The sequence below is a fragment of the Solea senegalensis genome, linkage group LG11 (genome assembly GCF_019176455.1).
Source record: "Solea senegalensis isolate Sse05_10M linkage group LG11, IFAPA_SoseM_1, whole genome shotgun sequence".
In the NCBI taxonomy this organism is placed as follows: Eukaryota; Metazoa; Chordata; class Actinopteri; order Pleuronectiformes; family Soleidae; genus Solea; species Solea senegalensis.
In genome coordinates, this window is record NC_058031.1 from 22,376,677 (window position 1) to 22,389,098 (window position 12,422).

At 39.7% G+C, this 12,422-nt stretch overlaps 1 protein-coding gene across 1 annotated transcript in view; it reads right to left on the reverse strand.

Annotated features, from left to right (window-relative positions):
- Positions 1 to 10,131: 10,131 nt before the first annotated feature.
- opn7b (opsin 7, group member b) overlaps positions 10,132 to 12,422 on the reverse strand; it is a 52,441-nt gene continuing 50,150 nt past the window's right edge. Inside the window, exons 5-6 of the mRNA XM_044038931.1 lie at positions 11,341 to 11,675; positions 10,132 to 10,679 (exon numbers count right to left, since the gene is read on the reverse strand). Coding sequence (XP_043894866.1) covers positions 10,179 to 10,679; positions 11,341 to 11,675 — 836 coding nt within the window. The 3' untranslated portion in view covers positions 10,132 to 10,178. The remainder of the gene's footprint in view (positions 10,680 to 11,340; positions 11,676 to 12,422) is intronic.

The window sequence follows — 12,422 nt, forward strand, 5'->3', positions numbered from 1 at the left end:
ATCTATTAAAATATGACTTATTTGTCACATTTTGGACGACTGTACATTTTGGACTATTAATATATGATGACATATTTTGTACATTTTGGACTATACTAAAGTATGACTTTATGTCACATTTAGGACTCATTATACTAAAAGTATGACTTATTTTGTCACATTTTGACCCACATACTAAAGTACTACTTTTGTCACATTTTGTCACATACTAAATATGACTTATTTTGAATACTAAAATATGATTTTTCTACATTTTAGACATTGACTACAAAATATGACTTTATTTTGTCACATTTTGGACCTACATACTAATAGTTTATGACTCATTTATTGGACTCACAAAGTATGATTTGTCATACTTGACATACATACTAAAAGTATGACTTTTTTTGTCACATTTTGGATGGACACATTTTGGATGGCAAGCTAAAGTATGACTTTTATTTCACATTTTGGACGACATACTAAAGTATGACTTTTTGTCACATTTTGGATGACAAACTAAAGTATGAATTTTTAACACATTTTGGATGACAAACTAAAGTATGACTTTTTGTCACATTTTGGATGTCATACTAAAGTATGACTTTTTTGTCACATTTTGGATGACAAGCTAAAGTATGACTTATTTTGTCACATTTTGAACTAAAGTGTGACTTTTATATCACATTAACCTATGACTTTTGTCAGATAAGTTGTCTTTTAACCTTTTGTTTGTGGGTTTGATTTCCACTTTCTTGTATCCATATGGTATCCATATGGTGCTCAGCGATGACAATCGAAATGTTCTCTTTGTTAGATCTGATTGCATTCTTTCAGCTGCAGAATCCCTTTGTGGTAAATGTTGAACATTGGCAGTGGCACATGGGGAGCAAAACTTTCTACATGAAAAACAGAAAGCTGAATCTTCCTCGACAGAGTACTCCAACCACGATTCCATGATACCAGTTACTCACAAACAAAAGAGCAATGATCTCATTCAGGGAATCCTGAATTATATTTATTTCATTTATTTATAATTCATTATATTATTAATTTATTTATATTTATATTTCAAATTTCCCCAAAACAAATGATATGCCCTTGAATAGAAGTGTAACATATTTCATACAGTCCTCAATATGTATCTAAAAAAAATCACAGTGCATATGAAAATTCAACGACAACAATAATCATTTCAATAATGATAATGTAATAATTTTTTAGACCAATATATATGGACAGCCTCCTTTCCCATATACAAATATATAGAGATTCACATCACATTACATTCAGCCTTATTTGTGTCTTAGGAAACTGTGGGGTGTGTTTGTCTACTTTACAATGCAGTCTCATTTTGCAAATCTCTTGAAAAAACAAGGAAAGACCTAATTTTCTATCAGCAGTCAGAAGATTTCAGCTGCATCCTCCTGCTCGTGTTGAACTTTGTTTACTGTTTGCAGTGGATTAGCACAGACATATACAGAGCATATCATTCAGACCCAGAGAAGGCTGAGAGAGTTCATTAAGTACATAATATAGCATTATAAATACTGCATAAAGAATTTCTGCTGGTTCTGTCTTGTTTCCTCCATAATCATTGTTGTGTTTCCACTGCTGCATATCGACAGGTGAGATTTACAAAGTAGGGACAGTTTACAGGCGTGTTGCACACATGATGACTTGCATTTAATCCGACAAAGCACGAATGATAACTGTATCCAGCTGGAAACGTTTCATGCACAATGCTGACATTGAGATAGCTTGCAGAAAGTCTTAATTAAAGCAGCTGTAATCACAACAAACACTAAAAATCCCTTTGCATTAATGGTGATTTCCAAGGTCAAAACCTCAATAACTCCATTATGGGATTCTGAGATGGCTCCCACCATACAAACACTTTTACTACTTATACCGTTAATAGCACTTTTTTCTCATTTCTTTCACAGTAAAACAGTTGTACACTTAGAACTGTTGCATTTTTAACCATTGACCTGTTGCTATCGTTGCTATCAAATGGTATTTCCAACAATGGCTAGCCTGAGATACATTTGCTATCTTTGTTTGTTACTTCTCACCTGAAACGCGGTGACGTCGCTCAAAGTTCTGACTTTTGATGTGAATGGAACGCTGCATAAATGCTGGTAACATATTACCTCCAATTCAAAGTAAACAAGAAGTGCCACAGATACATTCCATAATTAACCGAGAGGTAGAAAAGGTCACCTTCATAGAAGCTGCATGTACAATAACCTCACAACAGATTCAACGCTTCTCAGCGCTTCTCTCTTACAGCTATTAAAAGAAAATAGATCCCGACTGCTGTGAGGGAGGTCACAAACCTGGAAACAGTTTTACGCTAAAACCTTTTTATGAGAAAAAAAACATGGAAACATTTTGCTATGCCACCAGTCAGAAGCCAAAATAGCAAAAATTAAATCCCCATTTCAAGACACAGCTTAGGGGTTCCCCTACTCATACACAGAGGCTGATAGCCATGATCATATATGCTTTAAATTAGGCTTCTGTACACCCACACAGTATCTATTTACATGCAGAACAACATCTATGAAATCCCTGACATCTGACATAGAGTATATATGCACATGTATAAAGTCTATATACAGTATATATCTTCATTTGAAGTTTGAATGAAGAGGAAAGAGTGAAAATGACCCAGGTGGGAATGGCTAGTGATACAGAATAATCACCCAGGTATTTTGAGTATTTTCTTTTTTTCCTTGAGTATTATAGAATAGAAAAAGACATCAGAATTGGTTGTTCACAGTTGTGTTTCCTGGTTTGTCGTCTGTCTTTGTCCAGGAATGAAGGCTTGGTTGTCCAGCACACAAGAATGCAAGTTCTCTTCAGTAAAAAAATAAAAAGGTTTTTGGCTTTGAAACAGAGTAAAGGTGACAGTGTCCTTTGGTTCCCGCATGATGAGAAAAGAAAGACAATCCTCTTGCATTTCACCCCTTTTCTCCTTAATCTTAGAGTAAACATGAAACCAGCATCAGACATATTATCAGTGCACAGATTATTTTTTTCCAGAAACAAAAACATACAATTTATCGTATTTTCAGTTTATCTTAAAGGTTAGAGAGCAGGTCATGAGCTGCTACCCAGTACATCCACGTGGTTGCATATAACAGTTGTTTGTTAAATAAACAAAACCAGGATGAAGTTGCAATCCTGACTGGATTCCATCCAACATTTTGACACTTTTAAAGGTGCATTATTGTCATAAAATGACCTTGACATGTCATCAGAGATTATAAAAATGATCACAAATTAGCATGCTAACTGTCTATGTTTCGGTGGGGAGGTTGAGACCTGCATTGTCAGAATAATTACTCAAATACAACAGGCTAAAACTATGGGTCAGAAATGCTAAATGTTACCAAACCTAAAACGACTAGTTGAGAAGAGGATTTGGGGTCTGCAGTGGACATTTGGAGGTATTTGAAGAGGCCAGAGTGGAAACGTGTTTTCTAGACTGAAGGATTGTTCATAGCCACCTTTGAGGAGTTTAGTGCTCATCCAGTCATGCCAATAAAGAATAGCACATATGCTATTTTGCTTTGAGAGTTCTGATGGAGAAGTTGTAGAGAAGGACAGAAGGATTTGCACTGTGTCTTTTTTGGATCTGGAGAAAGCATATGCTCAGGTGCCAAGAGAGGAACTATGGTATGGCAGAGAAGTATGTGAGGGTGGTGACAGTGACAGGACAGGACAGTGGTGAGTTGTGCAGTTCAACTGACGTATGGGTTCAAGGGGAAGGTGGAGTTCGATCAGGGATCCGCTCTGGGCCCCTTCGTGTATGCATTGGTGATGGACAGTTTGTCAGATGAGGTCAGGCAGGAGGCTCCGTGGACTATGTTGTTTGCATATGATATTGTAATCTCTAGCGAGAGTAGGGAGCAAGTGGAAGAGAGCCTGGAGAGGTGGAGGTCTGCACTGGCGAGAAGATGAAGTTTAGTAGAAGCAAGACACAGAATACCTGTGCGTGGATGACAGTAAGACAGTTAGAGAAAGTGGATGAGTTTAAATACCTGGAGTCAACCGTCCAACGCAATGGACAGTACACAAGAGAGGCGAAGGAGTGAGTGGATGGGTGGAGATGAATGTCAGGAGCGATGTGCGACAGAAAGATGGCAGCAAAAGTGAAAGGGGAGGACCACAAGACAGTCGTGAGACCTGCTGTGATGGAAGGTGGAGCGGGAGGTGGCAGAGCTGAAGATACTGAGATTTGTGTCGGGAATGACCAAGATGGACAGCTCAGGTTGACTGGCTTTGAAATATATTGGACAAAAGATGTTGAAGATGAAGCTGCCAGGCAGGAGGAAAATAGGAAGACCACAGAGACGGTTCATGGATGTGATGGCGCACATGAGGACAGTTGGGGAAACAGAAGAGGAAGGGATAGGGCAAGATGGAGGCAGAGGATCTGCTGTGGCGACCCCCAAAAGGGAAAAGTCGGAAGATGAAGAAGAGCCTCAGGAACTGACCTCAGCTTTAAACACATTAATCATCACTTATTCCGTCTGTGCTAAGTGATGGGAACACTTTTACTGACTCTGTTGGCAGAAACTTCTGTCTTTACTTTTGTTTTACAGCAGTAAATCTTCACTCGTGTATATCTGAATGTAACCCTGGCCAGAATGCCTGAAACTTCCTTCACCTTATCTCACAAGTTAGCCCTAGCACTTGAACCTCATATGTGTATATATGTTTGGTCAACAAATATTGCTTTTATTCAATCGTCTTATCAATGTTGGCAGGTAAACAGTGGATACTGTATGACCCCCTTCATGTTAGGAAGGAATGTGCACTTGCACATACAGTGGGGTTACTCTCTGATAATGGCATCGCTCAAATGAACGCGAGGTGAGTGGTTTCCCTTTCATGCAGGACTAATATTGTTCTAACAACGACCAAATCCCAGACCATACATATCAGTTAGAACTAAAGTAACTTGGGGGGGGGGTCACACCCCAAGCCAAGGTATTACTGTAAAGGGTATTTATTAGTTCAGGTGGCAACAGTGATTTGGCATTCATTCCTTCAAGAGCCAAGAAGTAGCGTTAATAATCATATTTCAAACAAATCAACTACAGAGTTTTAGCTTAGCATTTTCTTTTTAGGGCCAAGGATGATTATATTTTTGCTAGTTGTGAAAGACTGAGGCTGTTGTACAAACAAGATGCAGAAGATGCTGACATCAGTAAAGACATACTGACTTTACGGCTGCTTGCTTTTCATGCAGCCAGATTACATACATACACACATAAGTTGATGCACAGATGTGAGTAAACTAATCATAAAAGTAGTATTGGGTGTGCCCTGATAACAGTAAAATGGTTGAGACATTTTAAAGGATACTACAAGAATTAGAATTTAATATTATTGTACACACACCAATTAGAGTCATAGTGAATTTGACCTCTACACCTCTCCAGTAGTGAGTGGGGGGGTCAGTGGGAGTCGTGTTTCAACTGGAACGGTTGTGGCTTCCATTTTCAGCTCCACTAGCCCATGTGCCCATGTGTCCTTGGGCAAGACACTGTGACAAAATTGTAGTGTTAAGCAGCTTTGAGTGGTCAGAAAAGTGCTATATAAATACAGACCATTTATATTTACACACAAGCTGGGCACAGGAGCAGCACGGAGAGAAATGTGGGATTGGGTCCCTTGCACAGGGGCACCCCTATCCTTGCCTCATTCCTTTCTCTTAGCTGTCAATTGGTAACACTCTTTTAAGTGCTATTCACTTACACATGCACTCTTGTAAACACAGAGCCCTGGTCCGAAAATCTCGGAATGTTCCCTCACTGAAAAACACTGAAGGTGAGTCAAAATTTGCCTCTGAATTATTTACAATTCTGTGCTATTTATCATGGTTTACTGTTGTCGACGTGCAAAGGGCTTCAAAAGCACTAATGCAGCCAAGAAACATGAGAGACATGATACTGTTGTTTCTGAGAATGTCCTTTCACCTTATTAGAAAAAAGGAATCATGCCATGGCATGAATGTCAGGCTAGATCGGATCTGATTAATATTCTTTGTGACAGGTCTTTTTGTATAGGTTAATTTGATGTCCTGCGCTGCAAAGGGATAAAGTACTAAACCGCTTGTAGGACAAATACTGTTCAAGTTCAAGCTCCGCTCGCTGGGCTCTTTCCTTTATTGGTATAATTTTGGTGCTGGAGCGAAGCCCTGCGTCTCTCATGTTACAAATCTTATCAGTGAAAAACAGGGCAGTCAACAGTCTGTTTTCAAAGAGGCGAGAGAAGCACAGAAGTCCGGAGGGCCTTTATCCATGCATCAACATACAGTTAATCTCGCCAACTTATTTTATATTGACATAATGGCTCAAGGACCATTTAATTTGATATAATTTGGTATGCTCAGTTTGGTGATTGTGTGTGTCAAGCGTGACAGAATTTGCTAACGTGCTGGGACTGACGAAACCGCACACACAATAAATGAACCACATGATTTCGTTCTGTCATCTTAACGTTCACACGAAAATAAGTTTCATGCAATACAATGATCTGGTCTGAATCTTTGGTCTGATTTTCATTTGGTCCTCACAACAGAAGCAAGCAATTATAAATAAATGCTGTTGTACATGGCGGTCCAATGGTTAGCATTGTTGCCGTACAGCAAGAGATTTGAGGCTGAGTTAAAAAATATCATTCTTTTCTTTGTTGCGTGCCCACCAGTGACACTTGGTCCTGTTAGCGTAACTGTTAGCAAAGATGGTGGACACTGTTTACATTCTGGGAATGAGGTCCCGTCCCCCTACGAGTGGCTCTAAAAAGAGCGGAATTAGCGTTGCAGTTTCAGGCTTCTGATCAAGTATCAAAGACAAAAATGAAGATATTTCTCGAGTCAGGGGAAAATGAGGTTGGGTAGCACAGTATTTCAAAAATACTACCCCTATTCTTGTAGTACAAAGCTAAATGTAAATTGGTGAAGTATTCCTTCAAGACCACCAAACCACAATTAAAATCTACACCTTTATCACCTATAGGTGTTTCAGCCAATGAGCCAATGTGTGGAGTTAGCATGTTCTCCCCATGAGCGCAGACCTGTGTTCTCTCCGGGTACTCAAGTTTCATCCCACAGTCCAAAGACCGATAGTAGATTGGGGATTAGGTTAATTGACTCTCCACTCTACACCCATGGTTCTCAAGCTGTAGTACATGTACCACCAGTGGAACACAAGCTTCCTCTGGTGGTACTTGGAGGAAAATCAGAAAATACTGATCGGATCACATACGGAGAGTGTGTGATCTGAGTGGAGCTCACCTTATCTCTCGCACTCTAATTTCACTATACCAGTGTCTGAAGTATTTGTGAGGAAGATGACGATGAGGGAGCAAATTATCCTCCAAAGACAGTCAAACTTATTTATAAGAGGAAATAGAGGCAACATTTCTTGCGTGACCTAAACTGTCCTTTCACAGTTTAGAGACAGACCTTCTGGCAACGTCGAGAGCAGACGCTTAAGTGATCGTGTGCAAATAAAGTGCAGTGATCTGGTGATCGTCTGCCATGACAGAGTTTGTTGTTTGCCGTTTGCAAATTGCGCACTTTGATTTTTATCAAAATCACTGGAACCCATGACCACGATTTGTAGAAAAAAACAAAGCACACAATGATGCTTGTGTTTCTGATGTTCTGCTGCGTTGACCTTTGTTTCAGATAAAAAAAAAGAGCTTCCTGATTCCCCTCTTGAAAAAACACACAGATGCCAATTTGTAAACACAACACTGACTCCAATTCACTTAGAGATTGTATGGTGTGTCCAAAGATCTTTCATTACATATCTTTCGCTATGTTCTAGATGTACATATAGTAGCTCAAGATATAGTATAGTGTATTATTTGTGGTAGCTCCCCATTTAACCTTGTTTGTGATGTATTTGTGATGTATATGTACCGCATTATGTGATAATGTAATACATTTTTGCTTAATGTATGGATTACATGTCATGTCATTTAGCAGACACTTTTATCCAAAGCGACTTACAATAAGTGCAAACAAGAGCTAGAAGTAATGGATCTTGTACAGAAAATCTGGCTTTTTAAACTTTAATTACGCCTAACTGTTCAAAAAAGTATAATGAAGATGTATTTTAGTTGATTATTACATAATGCACCATATTATTAGTCATTATTATTACAAATAGTATGTAATAATAAAATGGAGCACATTTTTATTACATAATATGAATGTGAATATGCATTACGTTATTTCATAATGCGGCATTATTACATCACGCAGTTCTAGAAGGTATATAAGCGATTATGCTCATATTTAAAGGTACAGCAGACGGCATATGTTGTAACTGTTAAACAGAAACTGTAAATGTAATTCTCTGATATGAGAGTATGACGATGCATCTCTTGCAAATATTAAAGGCAAAACGTCATTTGACAAACACATTTGAAGTACAGCCAGCATTGAAAAAGAGAGCTCACTTGGTTGAGAACACCGGTGCTTTGAAGAGTTTGAAGAGTTGAGCGAGGATCTGTTTGTTTGTAATCATGTCTGTGACTTTTTGTTCATCATTCTCTTTTGGAATTGAAACGCACCGAGTTCTTCAAACAGATCATACGAGCAATACGGATCAGACCCCGATCCGAGCGGCGATCGACATGTAGCAGCCTCCTGGTTTGGAATTAAATTAGCTTCCGAATGGGCTGTACAGATCAGAGCTTTTGGTTTACATGACATATTTTTATTCTGATCAGGGATTCCTTCATGATTATTTGTGTCCATATAAACATTGCTATTGACTGGATTCAGGTTCAAAGGATATGACTGACATTTGAAATTTGTGGCCTTTACTAAACTAAATCTGTCACATCACATGAGGCTTTGTTCAGCGAGGGAGACAGGACCGAGGGCGATGCACTATCACCAGCAGCAACGAGTGCCTATGCTGCAAAGAAACCTACAAAAAGAAAAGCGTTTATCACTATAATAGTGAGCTGTCACATATAAAACGAGGGTGTCTGTTTGTGTTAAGGTCAGAGAGCCACGATCTTTTAGCAATCAATCTTATTCTTTTTATGATTTTTCCGACCGGAACTTTAATTATTTGCCTCAAAGCTTTTTTTTTTATTTTTCAACACGATATTTTTTTGTTTTATGTTTGTTCTTTAAAACATGTGGTCTCCACATTCTGAAAACTGCGTTTATAACAACATGCTTTCCTGAGAAAAGAGAGAAACGAGCTAACTGAGAGTTAGAGATTCTGTTTCAAAAACCTCATTCTTTTTGCCCTGGACACTGCTGACGAGGCGTAATTGAAACTGGCAGCTCCTCCCTACAGAGGAATCAATGTAACTGCCCGAGGTAAAAAATGTTAACACGTGTAACAAAGGAATCACTAAGCTTTACAAATCTTTACCACAGTGTTTTGTTCTTCACCACATATAGGCTTACTTTATGAAGACGAATAGAGATTAGGGCTGCAACGATGAATCAGTTACTAAATGAATTGTCTACTATTTTGTTTTTCTTTTTTCAGCCTCTTAAATGCAAATCTTTTCTGGTTTCTTTACTGCATCTAACAAAGAAATCATTATCACTGAATCATTTTGGTTTGTGGACAAATAAACATTCTTTCAATGTTGGGGAAACACTGGACTACATTTTTCAACACTTTCTCACACAACGATTAATGGTGTGAATAATCGTTAGTTGCAGCCCTAATGTAGACGCTGACACGTTGCAAGTAATGGAGCTTAATTTGAACCTGTTCATCACTGATCTCCAGCAACAAGAGAACATAAATTATTTTCTATTACACAACAATAGCAACCCTGTTATTCCTCAATGTGAGGCATGCATGAATAAATACTGATAACATTAAATACAGCATCTCGTAATAAATACGTACATAAAATGTAATTTAGGGAATAAAAAGTCTTGGTTCCTCGACTGTGGAGTCTCAGGCTTGTTTGATTTATGCTGACCAGTGAAAATGATCACGTTGGTTTGACCTGATGAAACACAGATGTACACATCTGTTGTTGCATGTTGGCTGTTTTGAGGCATGAATCAAGTCCTTTTTTTTACCACTTTGGCCAACTTGACCTTTTTGTTTTTAATTAAATTCCCATTTCCCCCCACCTTGTCTTTCTTTTTCTCCCCTTGTTTCTGTCTGACACTGTTTGTTTCTTTAGAGGAAATCACTCTGCATCTCATTGGAGAGCTGACTGACAGCCACCTCATTGAGTATTGATCCTTTCAGTATCCTGGCAGTCTGCTGCGGGTTGGAGCCTATGAGGTTTCCTGTGCTATCCTGGACTGTTTCCGGGCAGGTGCAGTGTTTGCAGATGCCGTGGTTCTCTGGTAGCCCATTGGACAACCTTGTAGCATTGCATTCCTCTCTGCTGTGGGACTGTCTGCAGGTTCCCTTCTGTGGGGAACTGTGCCGGAAAAGACATCCACAGAGCGTATTCCTGCATTGGGCCACATCGCGGCACAGGAACTTGCGGAAGTTGGGCTTGAACACCAGGTAGATGATAGGGTTGTATAGAGTAGAGGACTTGGCAAATATTGCTGCCAGAGCAAAAGCCATGGGCGGTACAGTTGCTGGGTTACCAAAACCCGCCCACATGGACACAACAGCATATGGACTCCATGCTGTCAGGAAACCGATGCACACGGCCACAGAAAGCTGGAAAAAAGAAGAAAAAAACACACATTTAGACATATCGACACAATTATTGAGCCCCACTGTTTATCACTGAGGAAGAAAGATGGTATGGGGTTGTTTTTGTAGTGTTCCAATGAAGGGAAAAATTCAAGATTGTAGATGAACGCACTTGGGTGAGAAGCAAAAATGTCTTCAACTAAACCAACAATACCGGTTACAAGACTGGAAGGGACATCATAATGCTTAACTTTACAAAGACATTTTGGACAATTCTATGCATCCAACTTTGTGAACCCTGACCCCATCCTAAGTGTCTGTAAGGGTAACAATTCCCATAGACACTACACAAGCCTTCACAAAAGATTGGAAAGTGTTATAGCTACAGAGGGGGACTGAATCAATGTTAGATTAGATTAGATTATTTCATTCATAGGAAAAATATAAAATGAATACTATTCTCTGAAGGAAGTGGAGCAGAAAGAAGAAAGAATCTAACTCCAAAATATCAAACTTTTGATGTTTGTGATAAGGTTATTCCATACATTTTTAAAGATATCTGTTCCTTTTAAGTCATTATGACTTTAAGAGAATTCATTAATTTCTGTTATTTTTCAACCTGATACTTGGCTTAGTCCAATACTTTTGAGGGGATCTTGGAAGTAATCTTGGAAGCCTACAGTACCTTAACAATAAGTCCATGTGCATTGGCGATCTTGTTCTGCGGCGACATGTGCTGCTGCACAGCCTGGCGAGAGCCCCTCACGGTCAGCAGGATGAATGTGTAGGAGAGGAAGATGACGGTGCAAGGAACAATGTAGCAGAAGAAGAAGAGGCAGATGATGTAGCTCATGGCTGCAGAGTTTTGGCTCGGTGCATGCCAATCGATGCAGCACGCCGTGCCGTACGGCTCCGGGCCGTACTGCCCCCATCCTGACAGGGGACCAACAGCAAAGACAGCAGCGTAGCACCAGACCCCTGCGACTAGGAGGCAGGCGTGGCAGTATGAAAACTTGTTACCTGAGGAAGAGTTGGAGAGACCGATTACTGACAGTTACCTGATACTGGTAAAAAAATCAATATTTGCCTTTAGAGGTGAGCTGTGGTAAAGGTTTGGTGAAACGGGTCTGGACATTCTCTGGAGTTTGCCAAATCACAACATACATTATCCCAAGGCTCTGTTATAGACGACATCATCGAGAGCTCTCTGTTAACAGAAGAAGAAATCTCTGACAGAACCAGACTCAAAGATGGATGTGCAGCATCTGCCTCGACCGGTTGGGGTGAAAGAGAATATGGGGGACAGCTGTCTTTCCATTCAGCTGTTTGATCCACGGAGCTCACCTCAGACAACTGTCTGTTGACATGTTCGCCGTCACTCTGCATGTGTCGTCTGGATCAATGGCCCGATTGGTTGTACGTCTATCAAATTGCATACTATGTCCGTTGGTCTTGTCTCTTGAAAGTGGGAGGTGACTGTAACCTTTCCAGACCCGGCTGAATCTCAAATGAGATTAAGATGCAATCTGGTGTTAGCCAGGCTGGTCCATTATGATCCACGTGACATGAACGTCATCCACCCACAGGCCCTTGTGCACATGTTACAGGTAGGACACTATGTAGGATCAGGTACAATTGTGTTGAACACCACTCTAACAAGCAACTATCTATAGATGCTTAAACATGGACTTAAGCCATTACATACAAACTGATCTCTTTTTTGAACAATGGGGTCGCTCATAATACACATTTCAGGCACTTTCATAT